Source organism: Mus pahari, chromosome 6 (assembly GCF_900095145.1).
Source record: "Mus pahari chromosome 6, PAHARI_EIJ_v1.1, whole genome shotgun sequence".
NCBI classification, from domain to species: Eukaryota; Metazoa; Chordata; class Mammalia; order Rodentia; family Muridae; genus Mus; species Mus pahari.
The window spans coordinates 7,845,267-7,867,487 of record NC_034595.1 but is presented as its reverse complement, the minus strand read 5'-3'; the positions used below and the strand labels follow the sequence as shown (position 1 = coordinate 7,867,487).

The window sequence follows — 22,221 nt, the reverse complement described above, 5'->3', positions numbered from 1 at the left end:
AACTATGGATAAAAGCCAGTGAGATAGCAAAGCAAGCCATACAGAAAGGAAAATACACTGATCTGGCCTTCATTTCTGCTTGAGTATAGAGGGGAGGCGGAGGCGGCAGTGGAGGTGGAGGCTGAGTGAAAGCTTTGGTCTGCTCTCTCAGTGGAGGGCAGTGAGTTGTTTCATGATCACTTTTAGATTTCTCTGAGTCAGTCCAAAGAAGATATGTTAGAACCTTGAAGCTAACACATAAAGGATATCTATTGGGCTGGAGAGATGGCTCAGAGGTTAAGAGCACCAACTGTCCTTCTGAAGGTCCTGAGTTCAAATCCCAGCGACCACATGGTGGCTCACAAACATCCGTAACAAGATCTGATGCCCTCTTCTGGAGTGTCTGAAGACAGCTACAGTGTACTTACATATAATAAATAAATAAATCTTTTTTAAAAAATCTACTAAATGGGGCCCACACATGCACTGGACAGGTAGATGCATCTCTGAAGATGTCTCCTATAAAAATGGGCATAATAATATCCATTGTTTAGGATACAAAGACAAGGCAAGTGTGAGGTGGCTTACTGTGGTAGTTAAGACTTGCACTTTGGCTCTAGAGGTGATCAACTGACATCTGTGAGAGCACATCCCATGTGCTCAGACCAGCGGTCATCCTAGGCAGAACACTTACTCTCCGGGCATCGGTTTTCTTCATGATGAACTGCAAATATCAACTTCATGAGGTTTTATGAAGACTCCGTGAGCTATTCTATGTAGTGTCTGAAGTAAGCGGTGTGAGGGCTGAGGGTGCAGCTCAGCTGGTAGAATGCTTGCCTAGCCTCGCCTTTCAACTGCACACCGATAACCTAGTGTGGTGCTGTAAGCCTGTAACCCAGCGCTAACAAGCTGGAGACAGGAGAACCCAAAGTTCAAGTTTATCGTTGGCGTTGGCAATAGTTTGAGTGACCCGGACCGTGCTGCTGTGAGGCAGTGTGTATGGAAGAACCAGAGCCCAGGGCCAGAGGAGGGCGATGCCAGTCACGAAAGCAAAGCTTCTCCAGTGCATCCAACCTTTCACCAATGACTTCTACTCTCCAGGACCCAGTCTCCTTGGTAACACCTGCCCTTCCACAGCCACAGCCACACACGTAAATGTCCTCTCTAAGACATCTGGTGTGGAGGCCAGGTGAGTAGTTCTCTCCAGAGCAAATGTTGACCATTGAAGCATAAAGTGGGCACATAACTGCCTTAAGGGAGTGGGCAATTTTTTTTTCTCCCATAGTTACCAATTAGAGGGCCACACAGCCCAGGGTGTGCCCAGCTGCCTGCCAACCATTCAAAACAAGGCTGGCCTGGCCTTAACTCTGTAGGCCTGGAGCAGTTAATGCTTCTGTTTTATTCAAGCAATAAACCCAAGAGCAGTGGAGAAAAGGGAGGGAAAGGAGGTGGGGCGGGCAGGATCAGGTACTGGGGAAGAAAGGGGTGGGTGGGTGGGTGGGACTGTTTTTCCCTATTTATTCTCTGGTCTTTGTATAAGAACACGACTGGCGCCCTGGACAGGATTTAGATGCTCTGTGGGCAGCAGATAAGAGGGTAGCTTACTTGTAGAAAGTAAATACATTGAATATTGCTCATAAAGTCAATAGTGCCAGGCTTATCAGCTGTCTTCATTCCCCACACCATCCCCAGGGGACCAGAGTTAAAATAAAGGCCACAGTTCCAGGAGCAAAGAGTGGAGGTGCTGGGTTGGGCTGAGAGGGGCCCCTGCTCCCCCTGGGCTGTATTTTAGGCAGGTGGGGGAACTCTGCCAGGCTCAAGCTGCTCGGAGCCCTGGGCTCTGACAAATCCCAAAGCAAACACACACCCCAGGACACGAAAGCCCTGCCTCCTTATCCCCCAAATCCAGCAGAGGGTTCCAGGAAGCTTCTTAGAAAAATTAGGAGATGTCACTTTAAATCCGATCAAGGAAGACCTACAAAGAAAATAGATCAACAAAGAAAATCTTGCTTTCCCACCAGGGTTCTCACCTCTGCCTTTAGTAACAGCTATCAGTGCCCGACTTCTGCACTCAAGACTGTATCTGTCTTGTTAACCAGTGAGGATTTGATGTCTTTGCAAATGATCTGAAACAAATGTTACCAGCTGCTGTCTCCGACCCATTTCGAAGACTCCACCCTAATGGCAGCGTCTGCCCTGAGCCTGCTTCCGCTCCCAACCACTGCCCCTATGGCTTTTGCAGGGATTCAAGGCTGGCGCAGCACCATTCACTTGTAATAAGTATTTGAGCTTTCTCTGGCCAAAGCAGCGGACTCTCTGGCTTGGTGGAAATGGGCATGAATGAAAACATGATGGACTTATTCCACCTGATTTTTTAGGGCCCAAACATTTGTGTAGAGGGGCAAATAGAACAGAAGACAGAAGGTCAGTGGCTAGTCTCAGCCATCCTCATTCCCCGGGGACAACTCTGAGACCCTTCTGAGCCTGGGGTTTCAGGAACTAAGAATGAGGCTTGAGAACCAGAATTTACCATCCTCACGGAGCCATCTCTGGATGTGAAGTCCATCTCTCCCTGATCTCCAGTTTGCAGCAGGTGCTGACATGTCTCTTGACTCCTTTACATTGCCTGCACCGTGAAGCACAGGCCCAGCATGGAGTACAGGGCTTCCTCACCAACTTGATTCTTACGTTTCAAAAACCGCCTTCATGTCCTTCCCACAACCCAGAAAATCCTACTAGCAGCTTGCTTACAGAGCTCTATTCAACTGACTTCTAGTTTTCAGGCCTGTGCAAGGCCTTGCCTTGCCCTGTCGTATGTCCTCTGTGCTACTGAGCAAGGCCGCCACTGCTCATGCTGCCCATGAGAAACTTCGATGTTGGAGCCCTGTTTGTGGCTGGCACTGGTAGGCTATTCCCAGGAGTGACCTTATCTGAGCCATCTTGGGTTCAGTGCTTCCCTGGCTAAACATCACTTGGAACTCTAGGATCTCAGCGACAGATGGTTGTGGGTGCTGGGAATTGAACCTGGGTCCTCTACAAGAGCAACAAGTTCCCTTAACTGCTGAAGATCTCTCCAGGCTACCATATTTCTCTTTTTGAATTCCTACTATGTATGGTTTTTTGTTTTTTGCTTTTGTTTTTTTTTTTTTGTTTGTTTTTTTAACAAACTCATAGTATTTAATACTCTTCAGGATAAAATCTAAAGAAATAATCTACATTTATTAGATTATCTTATCTACATTTTTAGGATGCAGGTTTTTAGGTGTGTGTGTGTGTGTGTGTGTGTGTTGGGGAAGGGGAGACACTAGCACAAGCACCATGCACAGGGACCAGAAACTGACATTGGGTGTCTTCCTCTATTGCTCTTCACCTTATTTTTAAGGGCAACATCTCTTACTGAACCCAGAGCTGACTGACTGGGCTGTGCAGCCCACCAAGTCCACCTGCCTCTGCTCCCGACTCCCAGAGCTAGCCTTTCCCTGGCTGTGTGCTGGTACTTGGATCCAAACTCAAGTACTAATCCTTAAAGCACAACGGCTTCATCCACTGAGCCAGTGCTTCAGGCCTTATTTTGCTTTTCCTTCATCATTGATTTACATGGGTGGGTGATAACCTTTCTTTTCCTCAAAGATTTATTTTATGTATATGAGTACACTGTAGCTGTCTTCAGACACACCAGAAGAGGGCATCAGATCCCATCACAGATGGTTGTAAGACACCATGTGGTTACTGGGAATTGAACTCAGGACCTCTGGAAGAGCAGTCAGTGCTCTTAACCACTGGGACATCTCTCCAGCCTGTATAATAACCTTTTAAAGGTTTTGGGTTTTTTTTAAATTTTCTGTCATTGCTGGAGATTGGACTCAGGACCTCATACATACTCCCTAACATTAGTGTACACACAGACACAGACTGACAGGCATGTACACACATGTGCACGTACACACACACACACATACACACACACACACACACACACACACACACACACTGGTTGTCTTAAATTACATTTATCAGAATAATCGTTTAGCAGCTACACTTATTGTTGCTGGGATTCTGTCTGCTGAAGGAGCTATCCTCTTCCCATAAAACATCTACAGTACATTCATGTAGCTTGTTTTGCTTTACTTTGGTCATCGGTGTCCATTCTTTGTTAAAACTACAGTCTCCACTACAGCATTAGATTGTGAGGGCCTTGATCAAGCTCCACACTTGTTGTGGAGTGGAGAATAGACTTTTTCTTAGTTATGGAGCCAGAAATCCATAGTAAGGTGTTGGCAGCAGACGGACACCTCTTCCTGACCACACATGGCACTCTCTTTATGAGACATTCTTGTCCCGCTCTCTCTTAACAATGACTCAATCACTCCTGGATTAGGATTTACACATATATCTTCCACTTTACTTTATTTGGCTATTTAATGGTTCTGTTTCTACATCCCTTAATATTGTGCATACTGAAAGTTAAATTGGGACTTAAATATCTGAATTTTAAGGATGCCCCTAACAATTATATAATACAAATAAATGTATTACTTACACTTAGAATTTTTTCTTTTGGTTTTTTGTCTCTCTTACTATATAATTTTCTATGTAAAACTTAATATTGGACAGAATAACTGTAGCATCACTGTAAGAAGCTGGGGTAAGGGTTGGATGGAAGGGGCATCTCTCTCAGAGCAGAGGTGAGAGGAACTCAGGGGTTGTGAGCTCTATTGTTTCCCCTTCCTTTGGTTCTGTTCCCTGGGGATTCCCATGGCAAACAGCAGGGGTCATCCGCCCCAGAGGCCTGGATGCTGAGATAGACTCTCAGCAAGCATGCTGAGTGGTCTGGGCATGGGAAGCAGTCATGCTCTCCAGCATTTAGACCCAGATGCCTAACGGAGACCACCAGCACCTCAGCTGGCCCTGCTCTCTCTGTACAAGTCACAGTGCAGCTCAGCCTCCGAAAGCCCACAGACTGCCCAAGCAGGGGTCTCCTCCCAGGCCTGGATGACATCCAGGGGACTAGCTTTAGGAGCCCCCTTGAGCCAGAACCATAAGGTAAGAGGAAAGCTGTTGGGGTGTGTAGCCCTGTAGGAGGAGGGGAAATTAGGGCATGGGCCACGGATCCCCTTAAGCCAACCTTTAGAAGATCTGGAGATACTGGCCAAGAAATTAGTGCATGGAGGAGCCACTTCCTTAGGTTGGTAAGTGTTGTGGGGTATTCACCAAAGAAGAGTGCTCAGACTTGGGTTTAAGCCACTAGAAAGTCTGTATTAGCCAGCCAGTGACTACACTGGGCCTTCAGGATCCCAGTGTAACACTGAACCTTTCTCAGGTTGAGCTTTTAAGCACGCAAGCCTCGTTGTGGGTTTTACATACAACACTCAGGCCAACAGAACCATTACAGTCCCCAGTGGCTACAAAGCTGGCCAGCCCAAGTCTGCTCAACTCTGGCCTGATCTTCAAAACCTTATCTAGGGACTCTCCAAGGGAAAAGGTCAATAATCTCATGTTCCTGTGTAGGCAGAGGAACAGGAAGCTCTTCAGGAACTTGATCTTCATGACCTTGAACATGGGGACATAAGTCGGTGGTTTCTTGTCTTTGGCTCTGCCTCCAGGGCCCCACAGTTTTGNCCGCAGTCTTGACTACCATGGCCTCCATGAAAACTTCAGAGTCCTTCCAAGCATGGGCCTCTGTGCTCTGGGACCTACTGCTGCGTGGGCATGATCCACTTGATCTTGNGGCAGAGGAACAGGAAGCTCTTCAGGAACTTGATCTTCATGACCTTGAACATGGGGACATAAGTCGGTGGTTTCTTGTCTTTGGCTCTGCCTCCAGGGCCCCACAGTTTTGACCGCAGTCTTGACTACCATGGCCTCCATGAAAACTTCAGAGTCCTTCCAAGCATGGGCCTCTGTGCTCTGGGACCTACTGCTGCGTGGGCATGATCCACTTGATCTTGTCTTGAACGAGAAGTGAATCCAACTTGGAAAAAAAGGTTTCAATCTCCAGAACTAAGAAAGTGTCTACTGTTTAAGTCCTACAGATTGTGAGGCCCTCACCATCCAGTGCTGTAGGTGAGGCAGTAGTGTTGGTAAGGAATGGATGCTGACAGTCAAAGCAAAGCAAGACCTACATTAATATTCTACGGAGGAAGGGTAGCTTCCTCAGCAGGCCGATCCCCAGCATCAATAAGTCTAGCTGCTAAACGGTTATTCTGATTACCATTTATAGTATTCAAATAATAAGAACAGTTAGCCAGAACCAGAATTACAGAAGCCAAAAGCAAGGTTAGTACACTTAGCAGCTGTTCCCAGAACTGTGGACTTTGATGGATTGGCTCTTTTGCTTTTTGTTTTTTTTTGGTTTTTTTTTTTTTGTTTGTTTGTTTGTTTTTTTGGCAGGTGTCCCTACCTACAGGCTGTTTTACGACTTGAATGGTAAGATCTAGGACCCTGTTAGAGTAAGCTTTCCTCATGGCACACAGGATCCAGTTTAAAATGGGTTCAGAGCATGTAAAACACTTCTTGGTGACCTCATAGTTCTTAAAATAGTCTGGCCTGCCGCCAGAGAGGAATGATAGCTGACAGCTAAGCCCAATCGGTAGAACATATAAAAACCCCAATCTGAAAGGAGGGGTTTAGGGTCACAACCCCACCAACTCTGTCACCAGCCACATCTTCTCTTCATTCACCATCTAGACCAAACTATGTGTCACTATGGGGCCCAGCAGAATCCCCCTCATCGTGGACACCATCATCCAGATTGACTATGCTGAGGCCTTGTATTGGAAATCTGTTCCACAGTGCTCAGTATGCTGGGCCATAATGCTAGAGCCAGGAGAGGATCGTGAGAATTGTTGCTTTAGATTTTCACATTGGCTGTTGCAAGCGTGAGGAGTGTGGGCTACTGCTGTCCTCTGAGGGCAAGTGCAGGCTGCTACTCCTTGCGTGTGTACATCTTCTGCAAGGCTTGTCGTGCCTGGCTCATCCAAGGGCTCTAAGTCCCCCTGGGATCTCAGTCCCCTCCATCATGTTCCGACATCTACCATTAGGCATTGTCACCAAATGCCTCTTCCCTTCTTCATGAAATAACAATCTCGATAGTTTTACTTTTTTTTTTTTTTTCCAAGTTGGATTCACTTCTCGTTCAAGTCAAGATCAAGTGGATCATGCCCACGCAGCAGTAGGTCCCAGAGCACAGAGGCCCATGCTTGGAAGGACTCTGAAGTTTTCATGGAGGCCATGGTAGTCAAGACTGCGGNCAAAACTGTGGGGCCCTGGAGGCAGAGCCAAAGACAAGAAACCACCGACTTATGTCCCCATGTTCAAGGTCATGAAGATCAAGTTCCTGAAGAGCTTCCTGTTCCTCTGCCNACACAGGAACATGAGATTATTGACCTTTTCCCNTGGAGAGTCCCTTGATAAGGTTTTGAAGATCAGGCCAGAGTTGAGCAGACTTGGGCTGGCCAGCTTTGTAGCCACTGGGGACTGTAATGGTTCTGTTGGCCTGAGTGTCATGAGTCCCAAGGAGGTAGCTGCTGGCACCCGTGTCCCAGGGCAGAGGCTATGGTTACTGGTGGAATAGGAATGAAACACCTCACACTATACTATTCGAGGTGACAGGCTGCTTTGGCTCTGTGCTGGCGTGCCTCATCCCTGCCCTGAGAAGCACAGGCATCACGCCCATTCTTGTATTCCAGCTGGTGCTCGTCAGCACTGATGACCGCTATACATGATGCACTGACACACTGGACAACTTCACAGAGTCACCTCTGATGCTATCTCTAAGACCTGGAGTTACTTGATCCTTGACTTCTAGAGAAAGAGTGTATTCACCATCTTGTAAAAACTCGTGGCAGTCTTGCAGAGGTAGCACCAGGTGGATATTTTAAGGCCAGTCGTAATAAGAATTGGCAGAAATTGTAACCAGTGGATTTAAAATGAGAAGTCAAGGGTTTAAGATCTGTCATATCTCTACAGAGCAACTTCACAGTAAAATACAGGGGACTGTCTATTTCCCGTATAAGATCACAGACCTATTAGGATGAGAGAAGACTCACATCTAGCTCCACATCTGTCTGCTCCTGTTCTCTTTCCTTACCTCCTCCTCTGACTGTCTCCCTCTCTTTCTCTGAAAAATCTTTTTTAATGTATTTCTTTTGCTTGCATGTATATATGTGCGCCACATATATGCCTGGCGCCCACAGAAACAGAGAAGGGTGTGAGATCCCCTGGAACTAGAGTTAAGGACAGTTGTGAGCTGCCATGTGCATGTGGAGAACTGAAGATTGCTTGAGCTAATCTAGATAAATCTGTCATATGAATTTTAGAAAATCATGGCTGAGATTATCATAGGAGTTGCACACCAAATCTATGCATCAATTTTGGCAAATTTCACAGCTTCAAGTTTCCTAATGCTCAACACAGTCTCTCCATTCATATAGTCTTCTTTGGTTTCTTCTTGACATTTAAAAAAATTTATTAATTTTTTTAAATGTAGGAGTTATTTGTCTTTAAGTATACCTACATGCCAGAAAAAGCCATCTAATCTCTTATAAATGGTCACGTGACACCATGTGGTTGCTGAGCATTTAACTCAGGACCTCTGGAAGAGCAGCTAGTGTTCTTAACTGCTGAGACATCTTACCACCCCTGTTCTTGACATAATTTTAGATGAACATAATTCCTTTATAGACTTTTGGGTTTGCATAAACTAGAACTTTCACTTCTTCTCCCAGAGGTATATATATTTTATAGTAGTTGGGCTTATGTTCAACTACTATTAAAGACCTTTCTAGAGCTCTCTGATCCTAAAGTATGCCATGTTTCTCTACAGAGGGTGTTTTTCCTGGCTCTCCTGAGCTGATAAGCCAAACTCTGCATGATTAGAGGTGTTATGTGGCAACTTTGTCACTGAGAAGTTTTGATCTCAGTGTATGTGTGTAGGCAGACTTCTAGGGTTTCCAGACTTGAATTTGAGAAATATGTATTTGTGGTACAATTACTATTTAACCAGTTTCCAACGCAACTGCTTTTTATTTCTAGTTAAACTTTCAAAAACAAACACAAAAGAGCAAGAGATTAAAAAATTTTATTAATCATCCCCAAAGTAGATTATATTTTACAAATTCAGATCAGAGTAATAATATTAAAACTATTTTCAGTAGTACCATAAACTATACCTGAAGATAAAACCAAATATTAAACTGGTAAGCATATACTGAAATCTCATGTTTAAAACATAACTTTGTTTAGAAAATTCACATACATGTGTCACAGTCGTATGTCACACGTTGACAGAGCTACATTTAATAAACTCAAGAACCAGTTTTCATGCTTAGAATAAATTGTCATAAGGCCGTACAAGCTTATATTTTTTTAAAGTGCATGACAGAATACTTTATATGACATTGCCCTTCCGTGAAAGCTACTTGTAAGTAGACAGAAGTCTGGATGACTAAATGGGCCCTCCAAGCAATTCTATTAGATTAGGTCCAGGAATTATAGAAACAAATTTTAGCCTAGGTGTTCTGAGGGTATAGAAACAAATTTCTCAGAAAATTTATACTTGCCTATTGGTCCTATACAAAAGGCATCAAGACTGAATTGGTCTGTTTGCCTACAACTGACTACTTAAAATAGCATTATATATCCTGCTATTAGCTAACTTAGATAAAAACATAGATCTGTGGGCAGATTTATTCTCCTTCTCTCTATCTCTGTCTCTGTATCTCTTCCTCTCCCCTCCTCTGTCCTCCCTCAATAGAGGGGCTTACGCTGCAGCCCAGGATAGGCTGGTGTTCACTAGGTAGCCCAGGATAGCTGGTGTTCACTAGGCAGCCCAGGATAGCTGGTGTTCACTAGGTAGCCCAGGATAGGCTGGTGTTCACTAGGCAGCCCAGGATAGGCTGGTGTTCACTAGGCAGCCCAAGCTGGCCTGTGGTAAGCCTTCTGTCTCCGACTTCTGGTGCTTTGCTCTGAATCCAGACCTCACACATGCTGGGCAATTAGTCCACCACTAACCCACATTTCTATACAGAGCAGGCATTCCAAGATCTTTGGTTCTGCAAATTATTATATATAGTGATATTTGCTGCCCAAAGCTAGAATATTGAAAAGCAAGTCCCTATCAGACTAGGCACAAAATTTAAGAGGAATCTAACAGGGCTTAAAAGGAAACAGTACAACAATGGGTTAGTATTAGAAGACAGCAATTTGGTCAACTAAATGAGAACCGTCTCTGCTTCAGGTGGAGGTAATATGGCAATGACTCTAAATTCATAAATCATATAATTTGACGTGTAATGCTTAGATACAGTAAAAAATTTCCATTAAATTTACTGTGTGTGTGTGTGTGTGTGTGTGGTGGCCTCTCGTGCTAGAGAGGCGCCCTGAGCACATCAGAGCCTGCATACTGGATGGCAGGTAATCTGAGGTTCTCTCCTTCCACTACATGGGTCCTGGGGGTCAAACTCATGCCAGACTTGGTGACAGTGCTTTCAGCTGCTTAGCCGTCTCACCAGAGCCTCGGTCCCAACTTTATTTCTAAGCAACTTTGTCACGCAATCTTCCAAGTCACAACGGAACCGTGAATTAGGAAACAGCACCTCTCCTGAGTACTTACTTAGCCCTGGTCCTGAATGGAAGCACCTTATATCTCGCCTAATCCTTTAAACATTTCAAGAGTCGGAAACCACAGGTGATGTCTTCAGACAGAAACTGTTCTAATTTTTGTAGATGAGGCTCCTTGCCCCGCCTCCCCATCAAGGTAAGAAGGTGGCCTGAGGATTTTGGACAAGAAGAAATATCCCTCCTCAGCATTTTGGTCCCCACATGCCACTGAGACACTGGGAAACTCATCAAGCGCTGAAGTGTCATGGAGGCGACAGTAAGAACTGACCTCAGCTACTCTAGGGATGCCCGGCTTCAGTTACTATTATTTTATCTCAGTGGCCATTGTCAGTAACTGTAGCCAAGAGCAGGGCAAGTTGTCCCTGCTTAGGGAAGTAGCAGGCTGTTAGAAACTAACAAAGTGTCTGCTTTTCAGGGTCTCCCTGGGAATATCCTCGGCGACATGAGAACAAGTTAATATAAAAGGTATCTTCAAGCAAGCCAGGCAAACGGCACCAGAAAGTCACATTAGGAGAATAAAGTTAGCATATTCAGGGAGGGAAGAGAAGTGATCTGAAAGGGTCAGTCAGGTGGGCACCCCTGACCCACTCATCAGAGTTCAAAGGTTAAGAAGCACTGGCTTCAGTGTGACTGAATCATGGGGTCATTTTCAGAGGTAAACCTCACCTGCAAATTCGGGGAAATTTTCTCCAAGGTGGGGCAGAACCTAAAAGCTAAGCCAACCCAGGGGGAAGACAAGTTTACCCATCCTTTCTGGAGGGAAGACTACAGAACCTCTATGCACAGGACCAAGAGAGTTTGTATCAGGACACTAGCAGACCTTGCCCTACAACGATGGATATGAGAGAAGTAACTGGAACAGGGGTGGGCAAGACCTCCTGGCAGAAGGTGGGGCTCTCAAGGAACATGATGTAAACATACTTACTCCTTGATATTGAGTACGAGCAAATGACCCTCTCCAGGTAGGGTGGGTGTCTGGTTGTTGTTATTGGGTTTGTTTTGTTTTAGGTGCATAAAAATATAAAGGGTTGGCTATCTAAAACTGGGGTACATATTCTACGGACTTATTTCCTAGGAAAGAACTGATTATGATCTGTCATTTGGGTACAAGTTTGCTAATAATTACAGCAATCTGGTGAGATGCATATGGAGAGACAATATTCCTACATAGAGGCTGCATCCTAACAGACTGTTGCTTATCATCCAATAAAGATAGTTTTCAAGTTAAAATTTGGAAGTAGCTGGCTTCAAGTTACTTCCTCCAAGTTTTTCTTTTTCTTTCTTTCTTTCTGCCAGCCCATTTCCTCAGACATTCTGGTTTCCATTTTAGTGATTACACATTCCAAGGGCAATCTGCAAGGCTGCCCTGAAGCACATCCCTAAGCAGCAGGGAGCAGTGCCCCTCCGCTCCCAGGCCAGGAAGACAGGCAGGCATTTGCTGTGTCATCTCTCACTGAGAGTGCAGGCTTAAGCACTGCCCAACCTACTCATGAGTGTATTTTGAGAAGAAAAAAGAAATCAAGGGGTCCCACATGTGCAGTACTTGGCAGTAGGAAGTCCTTGCCCTGTTACATGCAGCAGAATGAAAAAGCTAGAGATGAACACAGGCTTTTAAAGACAGTGATCTAGAAAAAGGAATAGTTTCCAGGTTCATGTTAACCTTCCATTTTTGAAACTTGAAGTAATATTGGAAAAGAAGAACAGTCATAACTTTATGCTAAATAAATTATTATGTAGGCCATAAATTAAACATATGGAGCTATGGTTGATAAATAAATAAAGGGTATTTTTAAAAAAATTCAGAGGTATGTCTATTAGTATTTAGTGTCAATATTAAAATCAAGGGCAGAAGAGTTATACATTAATAAAATATAAAAATATTCACGAATAACTTCCATTTTTAAATCTAAGAGTGATTGAAAATGAAATAAGGAAAGTAAGCTTTGAGATGTCACAACTTTCAGATACTATGACTGAATGATTTATCAGCAAGTACTACTGCAGGTCAGTGAAAATATCCTATGATGTCAGAGACTCAAGCATCATCCAAGCATCCACTGTCCACTTCAAATATGAAAATAGTGTATGTCTTCACAAGATGGGCTCTCATCTTCCCTTACAGAACACCCTGTGCTTGAAGCCAATTGCTTATAAAATGAGTTTGCTACCATCTTGTCTCTGTGGGACGAAGTCTAATCACTTACTGGAATATTAACTCAGATTCCACAACCTTGAAAGCAGCACTAATGCAGCAGCTTAAATCCTGAGGACAGGCGGGAATGAATTATTCTTACTAACATAGCCTTTGTAAGCTTCATCTGATGAGCTCACTTTCTGGCATAAACACTAATTAACATTTTAAAAATCATTATGGAATACATCATATTGTGTACCAGCTCTTCAGAGAGTAAGTTTCCTTCAAAAGAAAATTGCAGTGCTTACCAGCAGGACAAGGAAGAGGCTGGCATTCGCTCATTCACCAGATCCTGGTATTTCACCTGGTGTATAAACTCCTCAGTAAATGCTGAATGGCAGAACTAATTGGATGGCCCATGAATCAGAAAACCTTTTCTGTCTTCCAACTCGTCATCTCTCTTCTTTGGCTCTCCCACCAAGCAGAAAACCAGTAGTGCTTTAATCAGTTACCGCCTTCTTTCTGGGAAATGTTCCACCTGAGCGCAGTGTCCTCAGTACAGCTGGATAACCTCATCCCACTCCGAAATAGGCCAGATGCCATTGGGCTGCACATTCGGGGGTGAGCTCTTCCAGTCCCACGTCCTGACAGGAACCTTCCAGGTCTTACCATAGTTGGCTTCAATGTAGTCCACTGTCTCACAGGGAACATGCACTTTTATGTCCACAAACTCAGTCCAGCACAGTGTAAACTTGGGGAACAGATACCTGCAGCAAAGCATAGGCAAGCAGGGAGCGTTAGGCCATGTCACTCAGCTGCTGTGCATCTTCAAACCTGCCCAGCATCCCTTCTGTCTTTCAGGATTAACACTACCCCAGTCTTCCTCTAGTCTCTACCAATCTGAAGGAGAGTTAATCCCATCCATAAGCTCCAAAGATGAGAAAAATACCAACCAAACTATAAACTAAACCAAATCCAGGCTTGGTAGTAGCTAAGTTACAGTGACTGCTACAGAGATGGGAGCCCACCAAGATCAGACAAATCAAAATCAGCTCTGGGATTGTGTTGGGAAACCAGGGAAAGAGGTGTCATGGCAGAGTTTTCACAAGATGTAAGGTTATTTTCTGCATAATCTGGAGTTCCAAGGGATAGGGACTGATTCCAATAGCATCCTCTAGGCTTTTCCCTTGCTCTACAGACAATAACTTTACTTTCTATCTCCCTTTCCTCTTAGACTCTAAAGAACATCTCTAAACGTGTCTAATACCGATTAAAATGAATTTGCTTGCATCTGCTACAGAACTGTAAGAATTTGTAAGCTTATGAATTAACCAAAAATAGGCATTTTAAAGGTACTTTGGACAATGATGGGCATAGTGACACGTGCCTATAATTGTGGCACTGAGAAGGGAGAGGCATGAGGATCATAAGTTCAAGTCCAGCATTAGTCATGTAGTGACTTCTAGGGCAGCCTGGACTATATAAGACTCTGTCTCAAAACACAAAATATTTAAATAGGTACTTCAGATTAAGTATAAATTATACATGACATATTATAAATGAAAACTAAAAGTAGCAGGTCAGTTACATAACTATATTTTGTATTAAGATTCTTAATGAGAATTTTTTTTCTTCACATCTCAAAAAGAATCTTCAGTCATTAATCCTGAAATGGCAATAATAGGGACCATAAGAATTTAATATACTAGAAAGCTACCGACAGGGTAGTGAACTGGAGAAAAGGTATCTGATTATCATGTTCACCACTAAGTGAACCCCAAGAGTGGATTCAGCTTTTGAATATCTCATCTCACCACTAAGTGAAATGAAGTCGTACTTGAAGGTTTATCTGAATAAATTCTAAAGAAAGCAACAAGTGCCTCTATAAAAGCCGGTGGACAGCCCCACCCAGCTGGCATCTCACATAAAGTCTCCTCGCTGAGAAAGAAATGAGATACTGCTTAGAAGCAACAACTGCTGGTCCCAATTTTACCCTGCACACTCATATCCATGGAATTACTCATTTTGTCATGAGACACAAGCATCTGTCATCAGCCTCCACCCTCCGAAATCACTTGCTGGTCAGCAGAATGTCCACCTGTCCCACCCCATCAAGTTGGCACAATGAACCTGAAGTGAGGCTGACATGATCTCCCTTAGTAATAGCAGCCAGGAAGCATCTCTCTTAATTATTAGCTTCTAGTCTCATCAGACAGCTGAGAGAGAAAAAGACAACAGCTTTAGGACAGATGTGGTAGAAGACTGCAGACTACACATACAATGCCTGGGACAGTGAAGAATCGAAGAGCAAACCCAGAACACGTAAAATACAGACACACCATGAAAATCATACAGAAACAATCCAACTCTAGTGTTAACTTTTGTTCCTAACCCTGTCCCTCCCCCAGTCCCCAGCTGCCAACCCCCCTAAACCCTCTGCGATTCTTGTTTCTCTGCTCTCTCTATTCAACCGAAGAATATCTTAGCGTCCTAGAATAGAGAGGCAAACAGCCCATAAAACATTTTAACTAATTATGAGGTCAGGACATGGACAGGAGATGGGCAGGAAGTCACACAGAACAGCATGTGCCATGTGCTTTGCCTGGGTCACCAGTAAATACTGACTGATACTAAATCTCTCAGTCACCTTAGATTTAAAAGCTATGACTAAGTCTGGCAGAGCAGTCTGAACTTTAAAGTCTTAGGATGGGACCCGCAATGGGAACAGACTTAAATTTAGACTACGGCACTCTAACTTAGGCTACACATTTAGGAGATCTTGCTACACAAAAAGTTGCCCATCTGTTCCTAACTTGAACCACTTTGTGCTGCTTCTTCCTAAAACGGCAGTTGGAACAGTTGCTGGATTGGAGAGTGAGCGAGAGGAGGATAGGTTTATTTTCTTCCAAAATTCTCTGAAGCCAATAAAGCCACTTTGTGGTACTTAAGAATAATTTTGTCAGCGTAACTGTACTATGTATGGACATAATCGCTAAATGAGAAGAAAGCGTTTCCAGCACCCCAATCACTGTACTTACTGGTGCTCATTAAGGAGGCTAAGTGAGACAGACCTATCAACTACAACTGCACTTGACCTTTCCACTGGAAGTCTGCATTAGATGCTGCACTTGCAAGAGCACGGCCAAACTCCACTTCCCCCAGAACTTCTCTCAAGGCAACACAAATGGTTTACTAACATTAGCATCTTATGTCATCATTATTGCTCAATTTATCTGTTATTCCAGTGCCTAAACACCAGCGTTCTGCTTAATAGGAGTCAATGAACACTGCTTCTCCTGACTGTAATGGAAAGGCTTCTCAAGTTTCACCATTAAATGTGGCGCTCACTTTCGGTTTTCATTATCTTCCATTCATCAAATCAAGGATACCCCATAGCCCTTTTAATTCAAATTTTCTTAAAAGATTTTTGCTTACAGAATTTTTTTCAATGACATCAGTTCAGTCACCAGCCTGCCCTCCAACCCCTGTGGCAGGGTAGGGGATGGGATACTAGGCCTTATGCATAAGGACTCTTCAATCCTTTAAGGTAAAGAATCACACTAATGCGAGCACACTGTGAAGCTGTTCTTTGAGCATGTTTTCACCTGGGCTCACATTCTCACATATTGTCCCCATTGGTCTCCCATAGTACTTTTTCATTGTTAGCACAACACAGACAGAGAGAAGTATAAAGGGCCAGACATCTTGGGTTTGGGGAATATTATCTTTATTTACCCCACTCCCACACCTTGATCAATTGTGCTAAATGTATGCTATACAAATTTCAAAATTAATTTTTAAACAAGCCAGCAGGTGGAACTGGTCCTTTCCACTGTTTACTGCTTTATTAATTTCTTTTGGCTTTGCTTCCTTCACTTTCTTCAGGCAGACTTCACTGATCATCTATCCCGATCTTCACATGAATCCTGAAGTTGTGTAAGTATTTAAAAAATGTTTATATGAACATGTCTGTTTGGGTGTATATGCGTGTGTGTGTGAGTGTGTATTCCCAGAACCGAGATGGGGTCAGGTCTTCTGAAGTTGAAGTTGTAGGTGGTTGTAAGCAACCAAAGTGGGTGCTGGGAATTGAACTCATGCCCTGCTCTGGGATTGCAGTAAGTGCTCTTAACCACTAGGCATCTCTCCAGACCTCTGTAATTCATTTATGTGGAAAAAATTATACTCACACACCAAAGGAGAGTTTCAATAATGTTTGTAACATATATAATACATAATTAGCTTCCCTCTGGATTTTTGTCTTTTTCCTTCTGTGTGTGTTTGTGTGTGTATATACATGTGTACATACATGTGATAACCACATGCACACTTGTTTGTGGTTATCAGGAATCTTCCTCCCTGTCTCTCCTGCATTCTTTTTAGGGAGGTCTCTTGACCAACCCAGAGCTCACAATGGAGCTAGTTCTTGTCTAGCTTCTCTGCTCTGGGGGGTCTTTCCTATTTCTGCTGTTTCTTCCAAGGCTGGATTATCGGTGGCCCAGCATGCCCACGGGCATTCCTGTGGGTTCTGGGGATCTGAGCTCTGCCTGCTCTGCTGGCTTGCATGGTAATGCCTTCCCCACTGTGCCACCTCCCCAGCACCACTTCTGGCTCCTTTAGTATGTCTCTGAGTACAGATCTGGGAGGCCTCAACCTTCTCAGCCTTCCTCAGTATTTATAAATGTTACTTCTGTCTTACCGTGAATGTGACTTTTAATTGTTGATGACTAAAACTTGATCATTATTATTCTAGCTTTTATAAGATTACAGAACATCATTTGCTGCCCTGTATTATTAATAAGGCACACCTGGTACTGCCTTAGCCTTCTAAGTGTTCAGACCATACTATTACAATTAGTTACTATTCCTTTTTGTTTCATATTTCATTTTCCTATTAATATGTATTAATCATATATAATAACTCATTATGACATCTTTATACTTTCCACTCTCAAATCTGTATGTTTAACAACCCTGCTCTTACACACTCATCCAAGAATTAGACTCAACTCTTGAAAAACCAAAGTCCCAGCATGCTGGTAAGTATTTCTTCTTAAAAACTGCCAGGAGGTTGGTGGTGGTGCACGCCTTTAATCCCAATGTGAGGGGCGCAGGCAGGCGGATCTCCGAGTTTGAAGCAGCCTGGCCTACAGAGTGAGTTCCAGTACAACCAGTGTTAAATAGTGAGACCACGTCTTGGAAAAAAACTAAAAGACAAAGTAGTCTCTTCCACTAAACATTTCATAATCCCACGACAGATGAGACCATGCAGAAGGCATCATAGAGGAACTGATACACTCTCCAGGACATAGGCTGAAATAGTGTCTGAGACCTTACGTCTCATTCTCCACTCCTAAATAAGTGTGCATGTCTACACACACACACACACACACACACACACATATACACACACGAGAAAGCGAAGGCAGCAGACGAGGAAATATAATTTATGTTATTAATAAGTAGACAAATTAAAGCCTGCAAGGATAGGTACCAGGTAATAGGTGAATGGACATACTTTATGATTATAAACCCAACAGCTTAAACACACGCATAAAATATGCCAGAGGAACAAGTTTTAAAGCACTTTTATTTACACTGCATGACTTATAAAAACTAGATCTGTAGCTGATCAACAAAAATTAAGATTCTAGCTATAATTATTTTCTGTCAGATAATTTTGAAGAATTTCTCTTTAGATGTAATAATTAGATAGGGAGGTTAAATTTAGGAGTTCAAATTTCACACCAGATTCAAAAGGATTTTTAAAATCATAGTCTATTACCTAATTTGTCTAATTAGATGCAAAGGTTTTCATGCAATTAGGTCTTCCTTGGTCAACTTCACTGCCTCTGGCCCACACAGTGCTGCTTCTCAATGTGTAATCTTAGACTATTTTGTCTTAGCATCAGTTTTCAAAATTATAAAGTATTTTTATATTTTTAACCTAACTTAATGCTTTGAGGTGTAATCTTACAGAATGAAATGCATTAATTTTAAGTGATTTAAAAACAAAACAAAACAGTGAGTGCTGGTGGTAAAAGGCGCTTGCTGCCACGCCTAATGACCTGAGTTCAATCCTACATGGAAGAGAACCTGCATGGAAGGGTTTTGATTCTAGATGGAGCCTGGGGCGTTCCTGAGCTTGTGGCTAGTCCTTGGACTCTGCCTACTGGGTGCTGGAATTCCACATGCATACCACTGTGCTCAGCAGACAATTCAAATAAATGAAAATGCGCAGTTTAAGTCCCCCTCCCATCTGACTTCCTTCACTCTGCATGTTTTGAAGATTCATCCAGGTTAGTGTATCTGGTAACTCGTTCCCCTTCAGCACTCAGTAGTATTCCGTTGTGTGAATACACAATGAATGTTTCTGCTCACCAGAAGGTGAACATATACACAATGAATGTATCTGCTCACCAGAAGGTGAACATTTGGACATCTGGGTAGCATGGGTAAAACCAAACCATTCGGCTTCTCTGAATAAAACTGTTACCACCTGTACTTAAGTCTTGTAACGGAAATGTCTCTTCAGACACTACCAAATTAGTATCTTACAAACTATGTTTAACAAAATATATGTTTTAAAAAATGTCAACTTTTACTTCACATAAATATTTTGTAGTACAATTTTCTCCTTAATATAAAACCAAAGCTCACTTTAGGAGAAACTGCCTCTTCAGGTTTCTCCCTCAGTCCTTCCTCTTACACCTGCTCCTCACTCACTGGAGATTCAGTTATGGAGACCCATGATATAATTAGTATGATACAAAATACGAAGATATAGAGTAGGAGATGGGATCACTTGGGAAAAGTGATCCCATCTCTTTAAATATCCTCATTTAAAGAAATGACTCAAGTCTGCCTTTTAGCTTGGCGGCTGCATGTCCTGCAGAGACAGATGTGTTTCTTGAGAGCTGGAGCGACAGGAGCATAGCATCAGCCTCTGGGCTGGGTGTCCATGAGGGACAGCTCTGAAGCTAACTCCATAACACAGTGAGAAGCAGAGTGACCTAGCTTCGCTCCTTTACCTCCCCTGCTCACCACACAGCAGAGAACTGATTCAGAGTCAAGCAGTACGTAGGTTTCACTCAGCCTGAGAGTTTATCAAGACTGACTTTATCTGTAATTTAGGGCAGACAGGTTAGCAAGGGACTCTAAAAAACTCAGCAGAAAGAACTCGAGTTCTTGGGGAGATCTATGAAAACTCAGAGGGAGGGAAGATCATGTCTACAGGGTACTAAACTTTGTAGAGAAAGCAAGTCAATGCCGTTGACTGGGAAGAGACAGGACAATGGTGAGTGGCAATCTGGAATCACTGGTGTCATTCTTAAACTCCTGGATTAAAATCAAGGATCAAAAGCCAAAGGAGTCTAAACATAATGTGGCATACTGGACTGGCTCTTGGAACAGAAAGAGAATACTAACAAAAAACTAATGTGAATAAAGTCTGGAGGTTAAACTTGATCTTTACGTTGTTACATATAAAACAGTGTCTAAAAGACAACCAAAAACTACCTTCATTACCTCAAATAGGAAACTATTTTGTAAAAAGGGCACCAAAGGTTCTGAACATAGAGACTGATAAACAGAATTACATTGAAACTAAGAACTTTCAGTGAGTAAGCTACTATTGAGAGAAAAGAATAAAGGACATACTGGAAGGAGATGTTTTTAATATATAGAGCTATGGTTAGTGAGAAGAGAACTGACATCTCAGAGGAAAAACCACTAAGATAGCTAATAAGTTCCCCACAAAACAGAGCCGGTCAATAAATACAAAAAAAGTGGAAATTAAAACTATGGTATGGTAACAATGCAATCTAAGAAAAATGGTTAAAAACTAAAGAGAATATCAAGTGCTGCCAAGAACATGCAGCAAGTGCGAGTCTTGTAATACGATGATGGCCACATGAAGGATGGCAAAGAACAATCCGTTAATAAATTCCTTAAGGTGAAACGCATATATCCTATGGCCAGGCAACTCCATTTTATGCATACATATGCATAAGAAAATCAGCCCATGCATCTGCAGCTCAGCATAAAGACCCTGGCAACTGCTGTTCACTAGCATCCTCAGCATGGCTCCTACGCTTCACCACAGTTTCCTTTCTTAGAGTCAACTCAAGGTAATTTACAAGCAATTCCCACTCCAACTGTACTAAGTCAACCGTTACCCTCTGTGGGTCTACAATTCATCTGTCACAGTGTGTCATATAAATCTGCCTTCCTCCTGTAATATATGGTAGACTTTAGTATACTAATACATTTCCCCTTAATCACTAGATGATACTGAGTCAGACTAATGGGGATTAGGAAGAGTTGAGAGCTGTCGTGAGCTAAGTCCTACAACAGGTGACTTTGCAGTATGTAACTAAGCAGTACACGCTGTGAAGGACGCAGTGTTTTTCTTCTCAGTGAGGAGAAATCTGAAGCTCAGACGCTTAGGTTGAAACACTCGCCTTAGACTTGAATCCAGGGCTAACAGACTTCCTGGACCCACTGTCCTAAACTCATACTTTTATAAACTTTCGATAGAGGTTTCTACATAGTGGTCAACTAATGTTTAAAATGATATAATATAAAGCGTTATAATGTTTCATAGCTGAATTTTGAAATGGAGACCAGAAAGTAGTGGGAGATGCATATCTGGTAGGAGGACTAAAGAGCCTATGGAGACACGTATCTGGTAGGACTAAAGAGCCTATGGATTTTGAAACAGTTGCCAGGTGATAACTCTCATAACCTCTCATCAATAACTGATCCTGTTTTATGATATATTATATTAATGCAAAGTCATGGGGGGGATGACTCAAAGGAACAATCAGTCTCACAAAGACCAACATTACAATGTAAAATTCAGTAACATAAAAGTATCACTTATTGTTGGTGGCTATCAAAAAATGTAATAACTTTTTGGGAACACAATCTGGCAATATATAGATAACCCTATTAAGTCATTTCTTTATCCATATTCATTAATTCAATAGCTGTTGAGGAAGGATGGGGCTTAGCTCTGAGGTAGTACAAACAAATGTGACATGACTGCTTAAGCTCTGAACTGCACGGATATTAGATTTCTTTGTACGATATAGCATGACCAAATGATGACGACATGACCCTATTTCTGCTTTACTTTTGACTAATACATATTAGTTACCTATCAATACGGTCCATGCATACAGCATGCAGGGACCTACTTTAGGCTCCCTTTCCCAATCTGCAGTAATTGCTATTCCAAATTCATAATTACTGATTTTTTTGTTTGTTTCTTGTTTGGTGGCTTTTCAGAGACAGAGTTTTTCTGTGTAGCCCAGGCTGTCTAGAATAGGACTATAGACCAGGCTGACCTCAAACTCAAAGTCTGCCTGCCTTTGCCTCCCAAGTGCTGGATTAAAGGCTCTCACCACCACTGCCTGGCCAAATCTGCTGCTGTGACAAAAAAACAAAAAAACAAAAAACAAAAAAAACCATTATTGCCTTTCATGACA

General features: G+C 42.8%; 1 protein-coding gene across 2 annotated transcripts in view; it reads right to left on the bottom strand.

Annotated features, from left to right (window-relative positions):
- Positions 1 to 9,079: 9,079 nt before the first annotated feature.
- Positions 9,080 to 22,221, bottom strand: part of Fktn (fukutin) — a 51,119-nt gene continuing 37,977 nt past the window's right edge. For both annotated transcript variants that reach the window (XM_021200553.2, XM_029540131.1), the window contains exon 10: positions 9,080 to 13,500. In XM_021200553.2, the coding sequence (XP_021056212.1) occupies positions 13,287 to 13,500 (214 nt within the window). In that variant the 3' untranslated portion in view covers positions 9,080 to 13,286. The remainder of the gene's footprint in view (positions 13,501 to 22,221) is intronic.